Source organism: Teleopsis dalmanni, chromosome 2, assembly GCF_002237135.1.
Source record: "Teleopsis dalmanni isolate 2A chromosome 2, ASM223713v2, whole genome shotgun sequence".
Classification (NCBI taxonomy): domain Eukaryota; kingdom Metazoa; phylum Arthropoda; class Insecta; order Diptera; family Diopsidae; genus Teleopsis; species Teleopsis dalmanni.
Genome location: NC_051847.1, coordinates 96,888,022 through 96,914,554, shown reverse-complemented (window position 1 = coordinate 96,914,554; position 26,533 = coordinate 96,888,022). Strand labels below are relative to the sequence as shown.

At 30.7% G+C, this 26,533-nt stretch overlaps 1 protein-coding gene across 1 annotated transcript; it reads left to right on the top strand.

The window, feature by feature from the left end:
* Positions 1–7,316: 7,316 nt before the first annotated feature.
* Positions 7,317–22,672, top strand: LOC119675130 (Krueppel-like factor luna). Its single transcript, XM_038086319.1, has 4 exons — positions 7,317–7,322; positions 7,796–9,032; positions 10,637–10,774; positions 22,309–22,672. Exons 1-4 carry the CDS (start codon positions 7,317–7,319, stop codon positions 22,482–22,484), a joined length of 1,557 nt encoding a protein of 518 aa, XP_037942247.1. The 3' UTR covers positions 22,485–22,672.
* Positions 22,673–26,533: the final 3,861 nt, after the last annotated feature.

Sequence of the window (26,533 nt, the reverse complement as noted above, 5' to 3'; positions counted from 1 at the left end):
AGAAGTTTTCTTATAAACTTGATAAACCTTTCACCGACACATTTCAGTTAACGAACCATGGATATGTTATCTGTTCATCCTATGGCTAAAATTATAATTGGTAAATGCAGTTTAAAAACGATCCTTAGAACATAATTTATAAATCAAACAGAAATTCGTGTTCTGAACACATGCTATTATCTATGAAGAACTTTCATTAAAGCAAAAAAGTCAATGAAACTTACAGAATTTAAATTAAAAAAACGACAATTTTCATTGTCCCGAGATGTTTGGGTATTAGTACCCAAACCAGTTCAGCTACATCTAGTAAATAGCTTTATAAAGTTATAGTAGATACAAAATAATTTAATTTTATTTAAACAAATCTTTATGTAATAATGAAATAATTGTAAATGAAAATATCTTAAAGTAGATACCAATAGCACTTCTGTCCGATCAAGAGAATTAGAAAACCGTTAAAAAAATGAATAGAGATGATTAGCAAATTATCATAGAAAAATGGGAATCAATCTGACTGAGTTTTCTGTCAGATTCTTACTATTATTTTTGCTGTTATTCTCTATTTATATAAAGCTATACTCGTATTTATTAGCGGTTTTATGGGCTTTGTTGAGTTTTAAAATAATCGAAATTAATGTAAAATCCTTAATCTTCTTGTGCTTTAGATTACTTTAGATTGAATAAGTAATTTTAAGCACTAGCATTTTCTATGGATCACCTAACAAATCAACATATATTATTAAATAATCTAATGTAGATATTTGCTATTTATAGCAGACTACTTTGTAATCCCGCATATCTATTAGAGGCAAAAAAGATGCCGTTTGATTTTATTTCAATCATTGCCGGATTCGATTAAACATCTTTTGTTGGAAATAGTTTGAGAGCTTAAATCAATTCTTAAGTCCTTATGGATTTCACTATTTCTTACATTCCATGGAACTTATTGAAATCTTTCGTAAATCCTTAATGGTGGAAACTGCTACGCAACCAACCACAGAGAAGAATTGATCTTAACAGTTCATAATACTCAATACGAGTACTTAATTTTTTGTGTCCATACTTGTGGTTGAAAGGTATTTCTACTCTCTAAAATAAGTACTTCATGAATATATTATAAAAAATGAAGTCTAAATATCTTATATTACTTTCCAAAGCTATACAGGAATTCTAGCTTCTCAGTTTTGAATGATTTGAATTTGTTGAAACTATTAATTTTTGTATCATAATTTTCAAAATTTAGAATATATTTAGAATATATTCAATATTTTCTAAAAACTCCAGCTGTATATAGAACCATGTCTAGGTATATAAATAAATCTTTTCTATTTTTATTAAGAAAAGTAACTATAGTAAAAGACAGCAATAGTTTTTTTTTGGTTAAGGTGATCTTTGGATGGGGTTTAAAATGTGATTCAATCCATTGTAAAGTTTTTAGTAAAATCAAATAGGGTTCTTCGCTTCTAACAATATTATTCTTATTAGTTCAATACAAATATTATTTATATATCAGTTATTATTATTTGTTATTTATATAAGCTTGTATATAAATATATGTACATTTTATTAGCACATATTAGCAAATAATTTATGTAACTTAAACTTTTAGCACCTTCAGAAATATCAAAGTAATGACCCAATCTGGAGATAGAGCTTCAAAACCGTAAAATGAAATATTAATTTTATTCTTAAGATAGCTCCAGTTTTAATTTTGAGAAAAAAATTACATTAATAATTTTTGGAACTGTTAATCACTACAATTTTGATTAAAAATAAAAATATCGAACATATTAGTTTCTTTAATTATATATTTAATGGCTGATTTTATTAAAAATTTATTTCAAAAGTAATTTGAGTATTTCACTCCACACATGTAGTAGTAATCTTATCGATATTCTATATGTTTTCTCGTTTCAAATCGGACAGATTCAAAATTAATTCAATTATTTCTAAATGAATTTTTAGAAGTATTTTCAGTGATGGAAGGACACGATTTTTCATCACAGTTTTTAGTATTTATTCATAAAATGATATGAAACGTGCATATGAACAATTTTTAAAATTCCGAAATACTTAAATTTATCGTAAATGAAATTAATTTGCTGCTTTTTAAAGCCATTAAGTTTATGATAAAAATGGGTTGGAATGTAGCTCAATAGCCTTAAAATATGCACTGTTATTTTTTAATAAATTTGCATCAACAGAGTTTCTGTATGACATTCAAAATGGCTGCTGACAATACAGTAACCCTTTGAAGGTATATGTGGGAAGTGCACAGTGGACACAGCTGCAATAATTAATATTAATGATTTTTTTACTTGCTTCATCGCTACACAAACATCATTTTCCATAAAAATTTATTATATAAAACAATTTTAATTTTCCAATAAAGGCGTTATGATAATGCGCTCACAGTAAAAATATATATCATGAGTCAAGTTGACCGGGAAATGTCCTACTCTTTAATGCTTTCAACAGCCAACTTTTAAGAAACTAATTTTAAATATTAAGTTTTATAGATGTTAAGTTTAATCTTCATTTAGGGTTAGTATCTAACCTTTAAGTAGTATGCTTTGTTTGAACAGATTAAATGCAAAAATAGACAAAAATGATGACTTGAAGAAGTTTTGGGCTAAGGTTACTGCGGTTATCCGCGTCGTTATAGTATCCTGCGAAACTACATAGTGTCATTTAATCACATATTCGAGCAACTACACCGAAGAAACAGATCAGCCCTATGCTCTTACCACGAGTAGTGTCTTTACCTAATGCATTGTAGATAAATACATTGTAAATACACCAAGAAAATAATAATAGTAATAATACTGCGGTTATCCATAAATAATGCAAAAATTTTAGATTTTATTCCAAAACTTGAATCTTGAATTTTTAATATGGATTCAGTACACAAAAAAATACAAATTTTCTTCAAAGAATTTTTTCCTTAATGCGTTCTATCGCGCATTATACTGCCCCGCGTGACGTTTTTGTGGATCTAAAGCTAAGATCACAACATCAAGGAAACGATTTCGAGTCCATTCCCTCTATAAAAGAAAATTCACTGAAGCGATGAACCTACAAAAATTGTGTGGAATATTGAGTCAAGTGCATCCAGAAAGATAATTTGGTTGTTTTACCCAAATCATTCATTCGAAATTCGGAATGTCTTCTGTTCTGTTAGGGTCTATTGCAGCACAAAAGATCAACTATAGTCGCGGTACTAGGCTTCTTTAGCAGGTTAGGAGGCTTCGTATCCTATTTATTTCAATTCTATTCTACTACAGTAATATAGTAATGATCTCTTCCTTTGAATATTTAAAATAATGTGGCGAGGACGTGAATAAATTATACTTTAAGAAGATAATAAATTATTAAATTATTAAATTTTATTAAATTATAAATTACTATTTTCAAAGATATTTGTAATTAATTAACAGAATCCCACAACATTGAAGTGGATTATTGGTTTTTTCATCTGTTCTATTATGCTTTTAAAAAGTATTTTTTGGTGATTTCGAGGTAATATTTTACTATTTTCAGTAAGTGCAAAAGGAACAATAACTTACTATTGTGTTTCCGAAATATTTTATAGAAAAATTTCATTGCTATATTTGTATATTAAAAACTTAATCAGAAATTGGAATTATTCAGTTCTTTTATTATTTATTGTGTTGTTAATTTTATAAAACTGGACTTAAGATATAATGACCTGAATGATTTTCTTGGGTAATTTCTTTATAATACATCTTGGTTAATATTCAAAACGGACTTTTGGTTCGATGAGTCTCCTGCTGAATTAAAGTTAGTTAGATAACACCCTCTATAAGCACGTATTTCTAGCATACTATGTATATGATGCGTTATGGTACATAAGCAAACAAATAAGTGTAAAGCCCACTCGACCTGACTGTAGGGACTCGAATTGTTTACGAACTCAACAATACAAAGGCGTAATCACTTGATTTATTTAAAAAGATTTTAATGGAATTCGTAATATAAATTTTAATATTTTCCAATCAGTGATTGTCTGTTAGGTACGCAGTCGAAACATCTAATTAAAGTGAGTTTTATATGTGAATATGTGAATATATTGGTTGGGTAACAATATGGTATGTATGGGGTAGTTATATATATAATGGCTATATGTGATATCTGCGCTTAGCATTTGAAAACAACATAGAAACTAAGTTTTAAAAACTACAAATCATTCAAAACCATAATTCTTTCGTTTTATTTTCTCATTTTACGGTGGATAAACTTTTCCAAAGTTTATTTTATTTTTATTTTTTTAATTTTTTTTTTTGCGTTTTTGTCCCTTTTTTGTTGTATAACTTTTTTGTTATGCAACGAAAAATGTTACCACACATAAATCATCACACATGAATAAAATTGCTTTGCTTTTTGGTATCCCATTACAATTTTATCTATTTTAAGCAATAAATCCCTGCAGGAAGTGTAAGGCAGGAGCAGTAGCAAACGGAATGAAGCGGAAGAAAAGTTCTCTCGACTTCGTATGGAGATGAGCGAAATGGTGAAAGTACAAAAACCCACAAATGCTTAAAATTTATGTCCACCAATTATTATTTTGAAACAACCAATTAAAGTGATTTACTCAAAAGGGTGTAACGGTTCAGTGGAAAGGCAAATAGTCTGAAGTGGGTGCTGTCTTCTGGCATTAGAAATTAGAAGGGTTACTTCAATTTCGTATCAAAAATCTTACGGTTTTTAGCCTTAACACTCTTCACAGTGTTGGACAAAGCATAAATTTGTAGCATTTTTTATGGAGCGAATGCACCTTTTCGGGCTTGTAATACTACTAATCTACAAGCCATTCTGTTCAAGTTCAATACAAAGTGTTAACATGCAGTTTGCCATGTACAAAATACACACAACTTCCAATCTCATACAACTAAGAGGACTAAGAAGGACTTTTTATCATGTGAAAGTTTGCCTTTATCAGCATAAAGTATATGAAAAGTTTCGTAGACTATTTGCTTAGATTAAGACTTGTCGACGTAGGACTACATACTGTGAGATTTTTAGAAATTTAGAACGTTTTTGTTGCGTTTTGCCGATATTGGCAAAGTGTTTCATGTGTTTTGCTGAAATACTTTCTCTGTTAACTTAAATTAAAATCTAGAATTTTTTTTTCATCCACAGCTTCATAACATCTTTAAAATAGCTTCTGCTAGAACACATAAAAAAGCTAATGCTCTTTACTGAACTTCCCTCGCCTGTGTCGCCTGCTTCCAGTAAATTGCGTTGGGTTTCATTTTTCTTAAGTTTCAATTGACCACAAAATACCACATAAACAGAACACTTTGTTTTCAATATTTTTAATGGATTAAGTCCTGCTTATTGGATTTGGTTCAAGTTTTTCCGAAGAATTTCATGTTGTTTTTTATTGCGAAGTGAATGAGGCTACTCCATTACATACGCCACTGGTGTCATGCTCAAGTAGTGAAATGGGAAAACATGTCATGGTCGTCATGTTTTCGACATTTGTCAAAAGAAAATTACTCAATCGCTTAAGCCGAAATGAAAGAAAGTAAAAAACTTTTCCCAGTTTCTCGCAAGACGAATTAAGAAAGTTTTATCATTGACACTTTTTAATGAAAGTAAAAGTTTGTGGCTTAGACTTTGCAAAAATAATTTTTCTCTAAGTAATTCACAAAAATTGTGATGAGGGATCTGTACCAGACCCTGATACATTTAAATTGAGGATACCAAATAAAATTGCTGGTAAAAACTTAAAATGGTAACTTACTAAATGTTGCTTTACAGCAACAGTACTAACAATCTGGATATAGAGAGTTCCACAAAAAACTGGTGTTTTTAGATTTTATGTGTCTTTAAATCACTTGATATGTCTTTTTGAAGTTTTGAACTTAAAATGTCCGTATATTTCGTCTAAACGACTAGAGCAAAGCAGTAATGGGATAACGCAGTAGCAGGAATGTTTAATTTTTTGGCTTTGGAAAACATATGATACAACATATTAAATTTAAATTAAATGAATTAACCTATTACAATTAAATTATATTAATTAACATATTAAAATTAAAGTATTTTAACATGTTGTCTTACTGTGACACGGCGAGCAAAAACTAAAGAAATATTTTCTCTTTGTGAATTGTTAACGGTCTTAGGCTAATTAAGGTCCATTAAGCTTAAACTTGCAACCCGTTTTCTCATGGACATCTGCGCTTTGAGCAATAACAGATTATAGTTCAAAAATTATAGTTTTAAAGGGCTGACAAAAAACGTTTATATTTAGAGCTATAATTTTCGTGCTTCCAGTAAACTTGGAACGAATAACCAGATAAAAGTTTTTGACTTAAACATCCTTCCCCATATACCTTTTCTTCTTTCTCAAATGCAGATTTTTCTTAAAATCAAGTTATGGAAAAAAACCATTTTAAAATCTATTTAAATTTAAAAATATCCACTTTTTGATGAAAAAACAATCTATTTGCGAATATGGATAGATATTCCTATTCACTCGTAGGAAGTTTGCTGTAGGCACGAAGGTCGTTCCTTTAAAATAAAAAAACCACAATTTTTGAATTTTAATACGTTATTATCCAGAGACCCAGATGCTTAGAAAACAACGGTTTAAGATTTAAGTTCAGCAGCCGCAAATTAAGTTACTAAGAATAAAAAATCAAAAAAAAATTAATTGAGTGTCGCTCAGTTTTATCCAAAAATGTCTACAACCTGCATTAGAGATTCAAAATCCAAACTTTGCTGAATATGTGTATATATCCTATTCCCGTATAAAAACCCAATTCAAATTTAATTTGCTTTTGTGCCTTTTAAGGTTTGCCAAAAGGCAAGTTAGTTTTTAAAACTCTGACTTCCTTATACAGTAACACATTGGGACAGCAGACCTAAGTGGATCCTTAGCTTCGCCGATATAACCTAACCTAACCGTTTATAATTTATATCGTGAATTAGTAAAAATAATTTATCTCATCTAATGAATTCAATTGGGTGAATTTACCAAAATGCGTATCGAGTACCATTTAAACACATTTGAGTCATTTTACCAGGTAGTCTTAAATAAACTTTACTCTATTGATTTTTTGCGTCACCACCACAAAATAGTCAAAAGTACCCAGATTTATTTTCTCCTATAAAATATTCTGAAACAGGTATGTTATTTGCATGCTATTAACAAGAGTTGGTAGCTTAGCAGAAGTAACTTTAAGACAGCAAAGACAATCTGTGTTAACCATGAAATCTACAAAAAGTAAAACTTCAGTTTTGCAGTGCAAACTTTTATTTTTCGCTGCATTCAACAAATTTCGTGAAAAATGGCAGTAAACTAAAGTGTGGCAATCTTCATGTTTCTGCTCAGATGCAGAGATACGTTCATGCAGCTCGGTAAACACATAATTTCCATGGCTCTCTTACACGTGTATATGCACCAGCTCGTTGCTGCACACATCAGCCAGCAAATTAACGAAAACTTTAGACCTTTTGAAGTTCTTGTATTATCAGGGGAAATCAATTTAATATTGCACACGCCTGAAGGAACTTTTTATACACACAGTGAACTTTGTGTAAATTTGATGTATGCTTTAGGGGTTTGTGTCCTTGCAGTTGTAGAGGTAGTTAATGTTGGTATTTGTGCATTTGTTGAGCTGACACTGCACATTTGGTTACAGTTTTCTTGAGGCAATAAATTTTACCAAGTCTTGTCTTTAAATTTGCACTGCTTAATATTTGTAGGAAATTGAATTTTAAACCGAAAAACTATAGTAATTGAAAATAATTTCTCTTCTTTCTCTAGACTTGTTATGAATTGGAACGTTATCTCCGCGATGAGCCGAAACTACAATCTTATAAAAAAATGCGTACTGAACTCGACCCAGCTTGGGAAATGTTTCCATCACCTGCGCTTATATTTGAGGAACTGAAAATCAAAGAGCAAAACCTCGACACAATATCAACCACAAGTTCAGTTTCATCTAATTGCTCTGGCATATCTTGGGACAGTACAGCTTCTCAATCACTCAGTTGCTCTGTAGTATTGAAACAGGAACGTATTGATGATGACGACGATGGCATTAACTCGGACAGTTGCGAAGAAAAATTCACCACATTGACGCCGCTCTCAACTCCAGCGTCCACTGTATATTCAACAACATCAGCATTAAGCAACACAAACTCAACTACAACTACAGCACAGCAATGTCCAATTTCGGAAAAAGCCATAAAACTGTGCGTAGTCGCAACCAAAGCAAACAATTGCAACCTTAGTAACAATAACAACAACAACAACAACAACAATGTTAACATAAGCATAAGCAGCAACAATCAGCATGATTATGTGTTGCCTACTTTGACACCGCCATCATCGCCCGAATCGATACGTACAAACATTTCCAATAACAACTGCAATAGTTTGCAGCAACAAATCAACGCTAGTAAGCTAAGTGCAAACGACTTGGCTGCGCTTATACAGCAGCAGCAGCAACAACAACAACAGAAGCGTTTAAGTCAAACACATCCGCCAGCCACAACCGCCATATTGCGTTTCTCCAGCTCAGCTGCAACGGCTGGCTCCACAACAATTGTTAGCAGCAATAACAGCAACGGCAGTAACAATAACAAGAATTCCACAATATCAACAGTTCCTTTAATTCAACAACAGCAGCAACAGCAGCCACAACATGTTGCCGTACAGCAGATTGGCATACAAACTACAAGCGCCGCCACCAACACTGACCCAACTCAAACGCAGCCACAACAACACACAAACATTCCGCGCAACACCATTGTCCGTCTTACGGCAGGCGGCAAGCAAACTGGCGGCATAAGTTTGGCGCGCGTCATACAAATGCAGAACAACGGAGGTGGAAACGTAACCACAGCTGTGCTTAATGGTTCCGTTGCTACTCAACAAAAACAACAGCAACAACAACAGCAGCAACAGCAACAACAACAGCAACATGTCATCAATAGCATAACAGCAACACAAATTGCTCAGCGTGGCACGCAACTTCAAAATCCGCAAGTTACTACACGTAAGTATACAAATATATTTCCAAGTATTTGGAGTTTATGTGAGGTAAAAACTTTGACAATATGAGATATAATGTTACTCCCATGAAGGTATACGCGTATTATATTAGCGAGTTTAATAGCCTAAAAGTATGCTAGGAAATTAATAGCAGATTGTACTACGTATGTATGTATTATAAAAAACTGTAGACAAAATATTCTACGCAACCTACGTGTCCTACTTAAACTTCTTTACTGAATGTTGCATTTAAACCACAAAAATAGGTTATTCAAAAACTATAGACTTCAACCGTGCCTGAAAACGGGTTACAGTTTCCATAATTTTCTCATTTACTCAATGTTAAGTTTATTGCTGTTGCGAATGTTCCTTCAAAGACTGATTGGTCACTAGTTCATTAAAACTGTCTTGTACTATGAAAATTCCTATAAGAATCTCTCAGATAGACTCTTAGATATCATCTTTATTAAAGCGACGTACATATACTCTTATCATTGAGGTCTTAACAACCTCAATGTGGTACACAACAGCAATTACTAAGACCATTGACCGGTATCACGACTCTCTCAAATTAGGTCACTTATGGTTAATAAATTATGTAGTTGAATGCATTGTAGCAGTATAGATACCATATAGACTCCATAGTAGTATAGGGTATGTAACTTAAACTGTTACGGGTCTGCTCAGCTGTTGAAGTTCACAGCAACTGAATGACATACTACTAACTACGTTCTTATACCTGACAAAGCTCATTGCCGTTATATCGCAAAACCACAGCACTATTCTGTGCTCACTATCTTTTATATATATGCATATATATGAGTTCTGCCAGAAAGTTGAACGTAGTAAGCATATTGAGTTGCAGTGAACTCAAGCAGCCGAGCAGTCTCGTAACAGTTCAATAGTTCAATCCACTCTCGAATATATTTAACTACATAATTTATTAACCATAAGTCAACTAATTTAAGAGAGTCGTGGTCCCAGTCAATATTATTGAAGTTATTAAGACTATAAACATATATGTACATATACACATATATATATATATATATATATATATATATATATATATATATAATATATATATATATATATATATATACAGATGCTGCCTATTTTATATATACCACATTGCAGTTGATAAGAATTTATATAATATTCTATATATATCAATATCGATATACACATATATATATATTATATAATAAGTGTCAAATATTTGTGAACAGCAACAACAAAATTTTATTATTTTCAAAAGATTTTTCATTTTTGGCTGACCATACAGCTATTTCCAGTAGTGCAAATACCTGTTATCAGTAGTCCTGGAATTATCTTTTATATTTAAATATATGAAAATATATTTTTTGAGACTGCAAGTACCAAGGATTGAACTCATACCATGCCATAGCTCAGAGTCAGTGTTCATTAGTCAACTGACCCAAAGCCATTTCTACCCATTCAAATTGTTTAGATGTCAAAATATTGTATTATTCCATAGAAGTTATTTTAAAGTCATGACTGAGAGGTAAAAATTTTATATATATTTAATATAAAATGGATTAATTATTCTCAAAATGTGTGTATAATATGTATATTTCTGAATTTCAGTAACCACCAAAAATCACCCGCGTCAACATGAACACAGCCCGGATACGAAACGTCGGATACACAAGTGCCAATTTTTGGGCTGTAAGAAAGGATATACGAAAAGTTCCCACTTGAAAGCTCATCAGAGAACGCACACTGGTAAGTCTACTTCACTATTCTTCTTATATTAATTTTTTTTTGTGGAAAAATTAACATGTTAAGAGAGTTTTTGTTTTTATGGACGTCTGTTTTTAATTGGGTCAGAGTCAAGCACCTACTTTATAATCGAATTCACTTTGACGCAATGTAGCACTTCACACTGAGGTGAATACGAAAATCTGTAAATGTCAACTATCACTTTGGATCAAAAGGCCAATTGATTCCATTTATAAAATTTCCAGACAAGTATTAACATGAATGCAATTCAATATCTTACGGGCTTGCCAGCTTAATGAAATTTTTTATTTTAGACTTTTTTACAACATAAAATTAATTAATATAATGAAATTTAATATGCAGACATTAAAATTAATTATTTAAATAAGCATCAAAGGTGTTGCAATTAATTTACTCTCATAAAACATTTTTATACCGATAAATAAAAAGTTTTTAATATAAAAAGTGTATATAATATAAAATTCCTCAGGGTAACCCTATTACAATTTGCAATATTCAATTTTCTGACAACTGAAGTGTTTAAGTGTTTAAGGATTTTATTCTGTTGTATTCTGAGCAGATTTTGACAAGTATAAAAAGTGAAAAAACACTGGAGAGGTACAAATTTCAATAAATTTCAGAAATGAAATATTACCAGGAAAACAGATGAAAAATGACAGCAACACACACGGTCCATCACACAAGCTCATGCCTGTATGTACGCACTCACACTTAAACGAGTCACACACACACACACACACACACACACACAGACAGATTGACACGCGGACAGACAGAAATTGCAACACTTAACCGATGCTGTCAACGTTGTTGTCGAAAACAAGAGATTTATTTTACAAATTAAACACACACTTATACACACTGACTGCACTACGCTGTGCTGGCAGAATGCTCTGAACCCTGAAATATTTATATCGGATTTTATATTGAAGCCCCCTTTAAGCACACTTAACCTATAAATAAATCAAAATTTAAAGCTTATCTTCTGTATACTACATTTGACTCCGGCCGCACAAACCCAAACACCCAAACATCCAAACACCCAAACATCGAAGCATCCGAGCACTCAAACAAAACACAACCTGTCCCAACCCAAACCACTGAATCCCATCCAACACCGTGCAATCCAATCCAACTCAATCCGACCCATCCCTGCCCCATCCCATTTGTGCAAAACATCAAATGCTAGTATTTATACATTTATGAAATATGATATTTTACACAAATACAAAAATCAGTCATTTCGTCAAAAATTTGAAACATTTATCTCTGCACCATATTGCACGTCGATTTATGTGTAAGCACTTATGTGTAAGCGTCCATGGAGTGTGTGCATGTGTACGCTATCTCTTAGAACTACTGGGAGTTAGGAATAACCTTTTTGGGTTTCTACCAAACAGACAGTATCGGAGTACAGTAGCGGAGTACCATACACACCCACACTAGGTTATATTGTGCGACATAACAAATGAACTTCAGTGTATATTTTGATTCCATGTTCCTGCTGCTGTTGCTCCAGATAAAGGTAAAACACAATATATGCAGGATACATGGGATACATAGGATACGTAGGATGGAGTGCAGAAATCATAAATATTCATATTTCATATTACGCATTTCATTCGTTTCTCTATGGATGAGTTTAATGTCAAATCCTTTCCTAATACATTAATCACAAACGAAAGTTTAATTTTTATTGAAGCATTGAAGAATTTGTCGTTTGAATGCCATGCCAAATTCTTATCCTTTGCATAAAGGATTTATTTCAGAACTGAAGTAAATAACGAAATTATAATTTCATTGAAAGTGACTTGAAGGACTTAAGCAAAATGTTTAGTGTTCACTTAAATGTGTGCACCAGAGCAAGAGAATTACTTTTAATTTGCTGAAGTTAATCAAAAGTCAAAAGCTGACAGATATGCATACACTTCATTTATTATAGGACTCTTATTTTATTGCTCAGTTTTCTAAAATTCATTTGAGAGTATGCGTTATCATATAAAAACACTTTTAATTTTTTTTTTTCTATAAATAATGACATTGGCTTTATTGTTTTGATAAAGAGTACAGACAATTTGCAATTTATAATAATAAAAACAGGGTGTTAGGATGTCAGTATGTTAGATCTTCAATATCATTCCAGGTGTTCGAAGCTTCTAGTATTTTAATGTTTAAAAATGTTTGTGTTCAAGTATTTGCCCGAATATCTATAAGTTGCTGAAGTAGTTCCGAACATTTGAAGTACTCGTTATAGAGAAGAACTAAAGTCACTGGCTTTGATTTACTGTAGAATAAATATATTATTATTAATATGCGATCCTCATTTAGAAAGTTTTAAAAAGAAAATAAAAGGTCCAAACAGGGCATTTTGTAGGGCCATTTTTAAGGTGCAAAAGTTACAGTAAGTATACACTTTCGGTATTACTAGATGAATATGGTACTTGTCTGCTGAATAATATATTTCAAATCATATGAAGTACTGGACTTAATTTAATTACGTTTTATTTCAATTTAGGAGTTTTTCTATTTCTATGAACTTTTAAGACACACAAACTCTGTATAATACTTATTTATTAACATGAAGAATGACTATTTAACAATATTTAACTCTTCGGACTCATTTTATTTGCAAAGTAATAAAATAAATAAGGGCTTTATCTCCAATAAAATATATTTCACCCTCTCTTTCTCTCTCCCCACTCTTTCTCTCTCTCCACCTCGCTGTTTCTATCATTTCTGTCTTTGTCTCTGTCTCTTTCTCGCTCTCTTTCCCTTTTCGACGAAAAGCTACAATAAAAACATTACAAAATTACTGTTAGCTTATAAAAAGCATAAAATTTTGTGATCCATTTTGTCGGAAAATTAAAGTAATGGAACAAATTAAATTATAATAGAATTAGAATAGAAATAGATAATATGTATCTTAACAGAAATTAAGATACATAATATTTCTAAAGAGAATGACTTAGTATTATAACTTAGTATTTAGTAGTCAGAAAAGGAGCAGCCACTCCGTTGGTGGGGCCAGAACTTTTCTGTGGTTTAGGACACAGTACCCTCTTTTCTCTTAGAAAAAATAAGGAGAACCAGAACAAAAAGTACTACTGGGATGATCCACCAAATCAAAACAATACAAATCACTTATTGATGCCTGTAACAATACAATATCTGTATGAACTAGAAAAACTTGGAATCGTCACAGGAATCTTAACAGGACTGTAAACTGAAATATCACCTTATGAAACTGAGTATAGGTATATACAGATGCAAACTGCAGATTCTGTGAAGAATCTAGTCTGCCACACATGTGCTGTTATAATGCCCTGCGCTAATGCACATACGAAATAGACTCCTGTGAAGGTACACCCTTACGGAAGAGGCAATTAAACTCTGTAAAGTAGGTTCTATACTACTCTTTTTCGAAGCAACAGGACTTGTAGACATTCTCTAAGCACAAAAGGAGGAACAATAGACCCGACACTCGCGCAGTGTCATTTCCCATATCTTTAAATCACAAATTTGTTTTCCGATATTTTTTCCGGTCTAATTAGAACTATATACATCGGTTCAGTCACAGCTTTCGCTTTTGCAAAAATGTTGTTTTTTTTATTTTTAGTTTAGTTTCGGTTCAATTCCGGTACTTAGAACTATTACTTAATTAATATACTTGTAAATAAAAAATAAAATTTAATTGTAAAATTACATAATTTGTTGACTTGTGATGAAAAAAAATTGAATATTCCTTTATTATTATTTGTGCTTAAAAATGTTTGGAAACAATATTTGAAGATTAAATAATTATACATAAAATATAAAAAATTTTAGTGAAGTATAAAAATAAACATAAATTAGTGCATTGATGTCCAAGTCGATGCATTCTACTCGTAATAGAAACTACAAGGTAGACAAGGTTAACAATATTTATCTTCAGTATTTCCCTTTAAGCTCTTATATAAAAACAAGAATTTTAAAATTTTAACGACTTTTAACGATTTTTATTGAAACCAGTTTAGCAAATCGAAGGCAAAGTAATATACACCCCGGAGTACAAATTTATCTGTAGTAAGTATCTGCAGCTATCATGTGCGCGCGAATCTACGACAAAAGCGTGGAATTTATCTCAGTTCAATGAATGAAATGTAATATGAGTATATGAGTACTCATTGAGGAATTTCGATTTTAATTCAATTCAATGAATGAATTCACGACTTCGACTTTTCCAACAGAACGCAAAGTGTGTACAACGTACGAGTTCAATACTTATAAACGCTTAATTGGTGGCAGTACACATGTAAGCACAGTGCTTGACTATGAGATATAGTAGATATTGTTAGTAGGTTTTTCATGTGTAAAATATATGCTCAATTGTTTATTATTTATTTTATTATTTAATTTTTCTTTTAATTTTGAAATGACTCATTGCAGTGCCGCTCAGCGATTGATACGCGACCCAGGCACTTGCCTTTATGTTCTCATTTGTTATTTACAGATAATACAAAAATGTTTAAAGCAATTATGAAGTCATAGCGTCTCAGGCAAAAGTATCTGAAATTTAATTAACAACGAGACACAATCATACGAAACTCATAAAAATAGTTCCGAACTGAGATAATAATTTTTAATCAAAAATTTTTTCATATATACACTCGTATAGTATATGCATACATATATATAATGTGATTAATTATTGTATGCAGTGTGGGTTTTTGAGATATGGAATTTTGTATTGAAGGCACGAAAAATACAAAAATACTTTGAAAAAATAATTCTTGACAGAATTTTAATTTATTAAATTAATTATAAATATTTTTTTCTTATATAAAGTTTGGTTCATAAAACAAAATAATAAAATGCGATTGCATTCACTGCGAATATATATCTATCTTATTGAACTTCAATTAATTGCAGAAAATACAGATTTTTTTTTTTTGCAATTATTAAATATTTAATTCATATGTCTTGTAGTCTTTTAAAGATTTATTTTTTTTAGCTATAAATGTAGCTAACATTAATAATAAGTTTCTAACTTCTCGAGTTTCTGAATTTCTCAACTACTAATTATTTCCAGTTGCAATTTGACACAAAAACTTACAATATTCCGCTTTAAAGAGGTTTATGCTGCTTTCAATTGGTGGAATATCATTCATGATATCTACAGGATTGCCTAAGAAAGACTGCCAAAGCACGTATCAACAGAAATAACGAACAAATTTAAAACAATGATAAACAAAATAATACTTTAATAAAATCCAATTGAAGGATTGGAAGAGGATTCCTCACAGTTTAATATGTGTAGTCTTGAAAGTTGATGGTTGCACTAAATAAATGCGCTTTGTGTATTAATACGTGAGTCCTCAGTTCTAATTGGAGCTGGCTCAACCCTTGACACTTGCAGGACAAAAAATAAACCATCAAATTCTTTGGAAGACTTCTGTTGATAAATATTTGACAATATTCAGGGTAGTTGTGAGGTCAGCCTAAAAATTCACTTTCTAAAATAAATTTTTATAATCAAACATTTTCGTTACTATGCACCATTTTTCTATAAGAAGAAGTTATATGCATTAACCGGCTATAAAACTCATCATACAGGTATATATCTATAGAGTTGTTCAAAAAGGACTACTCATTTTAGGATGTAATCACTCAATTTTTGACTACAAACAATTCTTTATTTTAAAAAAATAAACACAATTACTAAACAAATCGATTACATAGTTTAAATCAAACATTTTCATCTCAAGAACTTCGCTGTGACTCTCATTCAATGATGATGATATTGCCATACAGTCAGTTGAGACAATTTCCGAATTACATTAAATTAATTCAAAATTATTGGAAAAAAAATAACCACCTAACAAATTCTTTCAGAAAAGTAATAGATTAGTGCTCCTTCAGTGAGCTATAAACCTACTATCAGAAAAATGTTTCAAAATAAAATAGATGAACGATGCATTCAAGAACTAGATATTCACCCATAAGCCTCATTTAACCAATTTGGGACATAAAAAATGCGCAAAAGATTTTCTCAAACTGTAGATATGAAATCTCAATTTTTATGATTCATTAAGATTATTAGGTTATTATTTGACATTGTATAAAAGACCAACACGCCTCAAGAATGTGTATTACATCCAATGACTTTTGCAGAACTGAGAGGATGAGAAGTAAGAAACGACTCTTAAGTGCCTTCTATGTACCCGCCCAACACACAACAAAAAAAAAAATAACATTCGATTATTATTAACTACAGAATGTCCCGAGTTGCTAAAATTTCTTTGCAGAAGATATATTATAACAACACAATGGTTTAATAAGGGTTAAGTTTTAGAAAATCTTCTAGGATCGGGTGATATCGCAATGGGCTGTATTTGTCTTAGTATATTAACTGCTTAACTTTGTAGGTGATGGTCGTGTTTATCTACCTACTACCCCTGAAGTTGAAGAACATGCACAGGTTGAATATCACGCACTGTCTACCATTTATCTTGCGCTAATATATAATTGAAGTTCGTTATCTTCACATACATAGGCTATATAAAAAATATATATTGTCACTATTTTAAGCTACTAAGCCGAAAATAAAAAATTAATGAAGCTATTAACAAAATCTAAGTCTTTTTGTGCAATAAGCGAGTAGTAGTAAGCGCATAAGCTATAACTAGTGTAGAATAGAACAATGACTTTAAAAATATTTACAAAGTACCTTTCACCGACTTTTTATATAATACTTAGACTTAGCAGATTAAAATAAATAAGTTTAATATTCCACAAAGAGATAAAGGTAGTGTCGTGGTGGTTATGATTAAAACCCAAACGAGGGTAGAACGATTCTATTCATTTACACTCATTCGATGAAGAGTTGTATTTTCCAACCGGGTGCTGTGACCTAAAGATCAGCAGAGTTGTTAGATAGGCCTCGGTCCTCATCAAGGAGGAAGTTTTGCCCAAACACAAAACTTCAACTGACAACAGCGAAATTCTTCGGAGTTTCAATGGGGCGTTCAACTGCGCAACATACCGATGCGTGTGTGAAGAACACCGTGATATTGAGCTGAGCAGCAGATATCCACATTAAATTCTGGATCTTCATTATACAGAATCAATGCTAAAATTATCATCCTTAGTGTAAATATAAATCTACTTATGCATGCAATGTGGTTGAAATATATATAGAACACTTTAATCTGATATAACTTAAACGAATGCTTATGCATTTGACATTTTTTTCGAAGATTTTAATGAATTCTTCCATTTAATAATTGTTTAGGAGTATTATTGTTCAGAACAATTGAACGACTATTTGTCTATGCATTACTTATGATGTATTATGCTTTATATCTATTACTGGTTTCAAAAGATTATTTCATATGCTTCATAGATTTCAAGATTATATTAACTTCCAATATTTTCAAATATATATGCTTTTAAGTTATTAATGTCTCTTAGAAAATTTATAGATTGTCATATTAAAATTTAATTTTTGAATAATAATTGCTCCATATATTACAAATTTGCATACTTAATAAATTAATAAATTTGCTTAATAACAATTATGTTAAAGTTAAGTGATGATAAATGTTAGTTAAGTAGGTGAAGTGAAAGAAGAATCAAATCATACTCCATTAGCTTTCATCCAAAACGGTTTTCTTCGTTTTGACTCCATTCCACATTCCTCGTTATTGTGGTTATAAAGTTAGACATGCTAGAACTAATGTTGGAAATATCACTAACTGAATTAAATAATGATAAATGGTACTAATTACCTTTCATGCATTTATATCTGTTCCATTGTCGCACATTAAGGAAGTCATACATTTCTAATGATTTGTATGTACCGAAGTCCATACAATTCTCGATTTGATTAATTTTTTCTTTACGATTTTTTTATTATTGAAAATTTTTATATTTCGCTTGACTAAGATTTGGGCCAAAACTCTTTTATTGCTCGAAGCAAATACAATATTAGTTACGTTTCTGATATAAAAATGTAATTGAATTTTTCTAATAAAACTTAAAGCGAATGGCTTTGGCTTTGACCACATTTAAGTTATTGCCCAAGGATTTTTCCACATGACTTTTGAGCCTGATTTTTTATCGATTTTTGTAATTTTGTGCACACCAAACTTTTTATAATTTCAATTAGTTAAGCGCTGACCGGAGTATTGGTGCAGAAATGACAAAACCGAGTCATAAAATGTAGGAAAGTTAAGAAGCTCAGTGAAGTGAAAGGAAGCAAACAGACCGTAAAATTTGTATGAAAAAAGTCTGAAATTGCGTTGCTGAAACAAAGAAAATTTAATAGGACATCATCTATAGACTGTATAGACGCTGGCTGTATTTTAGGAATTGCAAATAAAAATAGAACTTCTGTGGCTTGCACATGTGACAATCGAATTTTGAAATGTGGCCTCGACTAACAGGCGCATGCAATCTCTTCCAGAGCTGCATGATACCGTAGAAGTTTTATTATCGATTTGGGCAATAAACTGCAGGCATGTTTACACTTTAAAAAGCCAACAACAACAACAACAACAACAGGCGTTTGACTATTAGTTGAATTTCAGCAAAAAATAAGAAACTATTACTAAGCAATATTTTGTAATATCATTTTCTTCCTCTTCCTCGTGTACACTTTCCAAATCTTGAGGAGTTTTCACTTCGATTCGTGTGCTGCCAAGAAAATAAGCGCACGTTGTTGCCATAAAACCATTTGGAATGAATGGCTTTTTTGTTGAATGTTGTCGCCATTTTTATGCGAATGTCTGGTAGCGATTTTATTGCCATTCCATTAGATTCCAGTCCACATATTTGAGGGGACACTATACTATATTCTACATTATTTTATTTCACTCGCCAAATTTTGCAAATGTTTAAAACTACGTTAACACCAATTTCTCAGTGTGCTTGGTGCCAAAAGTAAGAATATGATTTCCTGATCAAATTTAACCCAATTTTTAATTTTAGTGCTAGTTTCCTTCTCTTGGTGGTCACGACAAACGTCCGCAAAATTTAAACTCAACACCAAATCAGTTAAAGTAACGGAAACAATTTTTATTCGTTGAGTGCGAAATTCGACAACTGCTTTTAATGACCAATAATAATTTTATTATTATTGCTATTAATTATTTTTAAATTAATGGTTAAAATGATTAAAAAGTTCTCTTCCATAAAAGAGAAAAATAATAAATTTTTCTATATTCCTAAAATTTTTATTTGTCCATTCATTTTGATAGATTTCCATTTGTTTGGTTCCATTCCATGACCTTCTTTATTATTTCATCCTTAAAAAAATTTTCCAAATCCCACCTAAATTCATTCAATTTTAGAGCTACAGTTATTTGTAAAAATAAATATCTAAACATAACTAAAAATCCGAAAATGAGAAAATAATATATTTGTTACTAAAAATAATGTTGAGGCAAAACTCATTGATGCAGACTATAAGCATATGAGAACTATATAACTATATAATGCAAGCAAATATTAAATGTTCAAATAACTAATATTTTGGACATATTAATATTTGAAACTTTGAATATATATTAATATTAATATTTGGATATTTTGGAATTTCCGTAAAAAATAAGTTTACTTTTGCTTTACCGAAACTTCATAACGCTCTACAATTACCGCCAAAAGCTTTCCAGCTTAAATCACAGATCAATAATTACTGATTCGAATATATTCAAACCTAAATCGTTTGAAATAACTGCGTATAGCAAAGCTATCCAAAAGCTACAAGTTAAGCTCTCCTATGGCTCTTCAAAGTACCATGGTACATCAGAATAACATGCTAAGAGACCTTAGAATAGATCCAGTCAAAAAATACATAAGAGACAGAGTTCTAAAGCTAACATGCGAAAACCGATAGGCTGCCTTACTTAGCACTATCTAATCTGAGAGTAATCACTAACCGCACGGGGCGATACGCAGAGCTGAGATCAATCATTGAATAATCACGAAAATTATCAGGAATACTCAAATTAGTCAGTGAGATGGGCGGGACTCGACAGAAGCCTCCAAGCTATCATAGAGTAAAAGTGCCCAGATGCACTAACTCGGAAAAGGCTTAACTTAACATATATTACTGTAATGCTATATTTAATTTCTAATGATAACTGAACATTTGACTGGACCTATATATACGACACGGAAATAATTGACGACTCAAGCGAATATCGCATGAGCTAAAATCGAAAAAATAGCTTCGAAATTGTTCAACAATCAAGATCATGTCAACAGTTTATTTCGATTATTGTGATGAGATTTATTATTATTAGACAGAATATTATGTGAACGTTACGTAACATTCACGTAAAGCTATAGAGAAATGAGGATAAAATAATAGGCAGCCATTCTTGGCTGCATCACCTCACAAGGCATGTTCAAGAGTATTTCGCTAAAAATATCGCTCCATGAATGATAGCTTATATTGTTGCACAGGCATCGAAGTACAGCGTTAATTCTGCATATTTTTGTCTCATTACTAGCTTTGCCGTTGTAAGTGGGATCTCAATATCCGAAAAGTATGTGTCAAGGAGCAGAATGCCAGGCTTGGCAAGCTCGTCCGCCCTACAATTCCCCAAGATGTCCAAAAATCCATGTAAATTGAAAGAGGTTGAAGCAATAGTGATTATTCCTTGGATTTCTTTTTTTTCTAGAGGACGTAAAAGTTTTGATTATTTAATGACCACATATGGTATAATATCATGGTAACCAAAAATATGGATAAATTTGTATCTTATTTACTGAAAGTTTCGATTTACAAAATGACTATGCAATTTTTATGTTTGAGATTTTGGTGTTCTAAATGTAGGTCCCAAAAGTCAAACCACTGATTAATTTTAGTGGCTGTATTGAGTGGTAGTAGTTATGTTAATCTGGGCGTAGACATATAGCTGCCTCACAATTTCATAAATAATACTCTCTACAAACAAAATTTTCAATGAGATATACCGTAGAGATATCAGTTTTTTGGTAGGTTTACTTACAGGTCACTGTGAACCAGGGAACCATGCTCGAAGATTAGGTCTCCCTTTCAATCAAACCTGTCGCAGCTGTGGAGAAGACGATGAGAGTGCCTCTCATCTACTATGTTTTTGCCCAGCTCATGCACGGCGGTGACTCAACACTGTAGGAGCCTACTTTCTTAAGAACCTTGATCAAATATAAGACCTGACACTCAATATCATTTGAGGCTTTGCCAAAGGTTCCAGGTGGTTTTAAACTCTGACTTTTCCTACATACACCGCAACACTTAGGCCAATAGGCCTCAGTGTATCTACTAGGGATCGCCGGTATGACCTAACCTAACCTAACAAAGTGTGTTGCAATTCTTTTATATGTAAATAATTCTCATTATAGAACCAACAGTTTTTTTGAAAAACTAAATATGTGTCATTTAAAAACCAACATTTTTTTTTCTTATTCTCTAGACACTTTCAAATAATTAATTCATAAGAAATGTTATTTCCAAACATTATAATTAATAATTTATTTTCATATGTTTTCAGGTGAAAAACCGTACAAATGTTCTTGGGAAGGTTGCGAATGGCGTTTTGCACGTAGCGATGAGTTGACGCGTCATTTCCGCAAACATACCGGAGCTAAGCCGTTCAAATGCCGCAATTGTGATCGCTGCTTCTCACGTTCGGATCATTTGGCGTTACACATGAAACGCCACATGTAAACACATAATCGTACAGATGAATCGTTCGATGGAATACTTTGGTAACGTTTGACGGCAGGCGTCCAACAAGTAGTAAAACCTTTTTTAAAGTGCAAATCTATAGCTAAGTATATACTGAAGAAGGAGAATAAGAAGATATATTGTGCCATCATCACACATACAAACAGATTAAATTTAATTATCCTATTTTCATGAAAATATATTAACAATTTTGAAAAGAAATGAAAATTATAATTCAAAAAGATTATTGCAATTATCTTAAAAGTTTGATATTTGAAGCTTTTTATGTTGAGTTATCTTTATTTTATTAAGAGAATGTTTATTATTGTTGCTAGTTTTAATAACTTTTGTATTTATAAAAGAAATTTTTCTTTTTGTCACTAAATCGTCGAATTCGCTTGTAAATAAGTTGCAAAGAAACATGCGCTAATACAGAAATTTAAATTGCGCGCCAAAAGTTTAGTATATTTTCCTCACAATAACTGTTTTGGTAAGATATTTTATATATAAAAAATAAATAAAATTTAAATTTGAAGCAAAACAACAATTCATTTTGCAAACTTTCGCTAATGTTACTTACATGCAAAGGTTCAGTTAGTGATACGTACCGCAAGAACTTAAGCGAACTTAAGCCAAAGTGAAATGCATAACCAAACACACCACAGGTGTGGTTTCGCTTTGATTGCAGTTCTTACGGTACGTAACGAGTAACTGAGCCGTAAGGCAATTGCATTAACAGAACTGAAAAGAGTTAACATATGCAAGTAACAGAAACATTGCCAATGTAAGATCGCACAGTGTGCGATCTGTAAATAACATTTGAAAACGATAAGCGCTTGTCTCTCTGCAATTTGCTTGCACGGAATTGAAATCATATTAAAGTAAATAATTAAAAATAATAATTTTTATAAGTTGATATCACCAAAGTGAATATTTGTTTTTAGTTAAGTTTTAAAGAAAATCACATTTTACTTAAAAATGCATATTGTGTTCTGCAGAGTTTTATTAAATATTAATTGCACCATTAAGTCCTTGAATATAATTTCGTATAGCAACATCACTGCCAAACACAAAACAGAAAAAAATATGTGAAAACCAGAAAATAAATAAACAATTAATAGATTTTTAATAATGACATAAGTACAGAATGCAAAACAAAAAAAAAAAAATACTGATAGAATGTATAAAATTAATTATTAAGATTGAACATCAAACAAATTATTTTAAGTTTAAATATAATTTTTTTATAATGAAAAGTTGATTTAAAATAATTTTTAAGATTTTATAAAACATAAATTTTTATCTCTCCAGCTGAAATATTATCTTCCTTCGGAAATCAAAATTCTATATAAAATAATTTTATTGAATCGAAATTCATTTGAAAAAAAACTGAAATTTTACTCAAAAGAAATACGATTTTCGGAATTTCTAAAATTTTTTATTAATGTGGAAAATGTAAAGTTTTTTTATTTTTTTTTTAGTTCAAATGTCGGCTAAACAATTGAATTTAATTAACAAAATGAAGTATTATTTTAATTTGCTGTAAAGAAATGACTTTGGAAATTACATATATAAGTGAAAGGAAAAAAGAAGAATTGAAGTATAGTAAACTGTAATTCTGTTGTACCCCCGACTCATTCAAAAAAATTAAGATATTGATTTAAATAAATTAAAGTAAAATTAAAAATTATTTAAAATTTATAATTTATTTTTTGAACTAGAAATTACTTACATTTTTTTATTTTTTAAATATGCACAAATTTATTAAAATAGTTTTTTAAAAAATTTAAATTTGCAGATTTAATGTTTTCTTTTCTTCTTCTTTCAACTCACTTTATCTTAGTTCTTCTAAAAAAAAAACAAAAAAAAAACTGAAATAATAAGAGATTACGTTATTCCAATTTTTTTACAAAAAATATGATTTTACAGTTTGGTTCTGAAAAAATCTGTAAAATTATAACAAAAAAAAAATTATTGAGATATATGAGAATATATTTTCTTTAATTAAATTATAAAGTCAGCATGTTAATTGTATGTTTAATTTTTTGTTTATAATTGTTTTAAGTTAAAAATATTTAAAGTATTAATTTCAGAATTTTATTTTAATAAAAATAATATCCTTACTTTTTATTGTTTTATTTTTCTTTCTTATTTTTTTTTATTTTAAAATTTATTAATTTATCACTTATATAGAACTGTTGCATACTCAAGAACTGTTTTGATATGTTTTTTAAATCGAATTATGAGAGATGTACGAGTACTTGAGATACTTATTTGACCCCAGACGAATTTGAAACTAGACAGTAGCAAATATGTATGAGTACCCAAGGTTGGAAGGCTTCAATTTAAAAGAAGCCTTCAACTTCTGCTTTAGATACTATTATATGCAGTCGCTTAAGATAAATAGAATTATGTATATTTATAATATTACATTTCATTTGATAACTCCAGATTTTTCTATATTCTTTTTTCTCGAATATGTTTTCGAAATATGCTCTGCCATTTATTAATTAAGCTCCTTTGAAATAACAATTTCAAATTTAAATGATTTACGAAAATAGAGTCCAAAACAGTTCACATATTACTTTCAACTCAATCATTTTCCATCATTTTTACGATTTTTAGTTAAAATTACTTTATTTAGTAAATTTATTCTTTTATGCTTTGCATTAATTGTTTACCTCATTATATACCTATATTTTGAATTAAATGTTATTAAGTGGGGGATTTTGTACTATAATCTAGAAATCTACTGTGCCACTCTCTAGAATGCAGAATAATGCTCTAAATCCGATTTCCTCAATAAATTCTAGTATCGAAAAAACAAATCGCTCAACAAAATCGATTAGTTAGCATCTCTTTCTATTAATATTCTTATTATTATTGATTTTTTGACATAAATTGACAGAATTATCTCAAATATATTGGCTGACACATAGCTGTTTCGTGTATTGCGAAATATTCATCATCTTTGGACTTTAGAAGTATTCACTGTTTGGAGTGTAAGATACCTAGATACCAATGCTAGATGCTAGCTACCAAATTCTGTCAAATTTGAATTCAGATTCACATGTCGACACACTTAGTCAATATAACACATTAATTTTGTTGTTAAAATTTGGGATTCTGGCACACGTCTTCCTATGATAACCCCGCCGGTTCTAAACCCATTGTAATTTAATGCAGAGGATTTTGTGGAATATTCAAAACATTTTTCAGCCTAACGGAAATTTCTTTAACAAATCTTAGTTTATACTTTTTTATTCTATTATATTCTAGTTTTTTATTTGATTCAGGGTTTTTTTTTATTTTTGCAGAATCCTTAATTATATGACTTACTATATTTTTAAGCAAAACGAAAATTGATTTTTTTTCCCACTTTTTATCACTTTTATTAGGATCTTTGAAAATATAAAAATTATTTATTCCAATCCGTACTTTTTAGTTTTTCTTTTTCTAAGATTCAATTACATTTCATTTTGTATTTCTTGAAAAACAATGTTATTGTACATAATATATCACTCAATGTGACACCAGTATAGGTAATAATGAACATTTTTTCATAGAAATCCGATCTTATTCGCCAAAATACTTTTCTTAAAGAGAAATATGCTCATTTTAATGTTCTTCTAGCTCTTTAATGCCTTTTTAGTAGAACGCATTGTTCTTGCTCTCAAAATAGGCCACCATTCTGGCTATCAATCGCTTCTTCATTTAAGCCAAATTTCTTTCCTTGAAGGTTGTTTTTAATTTCTGTCGCAAACCAGTACTCGTTAAGAGACAGCTCTGGAGGATACGCTGGGTGTAGAAGTTATTTAAATCGTAATTCATTTAATTTAAACATGGTTACCCATTGACCAATGGCTTATTGTTTTTAGTTCGATATTCGCAAACATAGGACCCACATCAAAATCCATTTACCTGTGCTCAAGTCTTCGTATTTGAATGCAAATACACCAAATGTATCTTCAAAGTGTCAGTTATCCCATACAGCTTCACTCAATAATCTTCAAATACTATTTTGTGGACTTTTTATATTCTAAGGAACA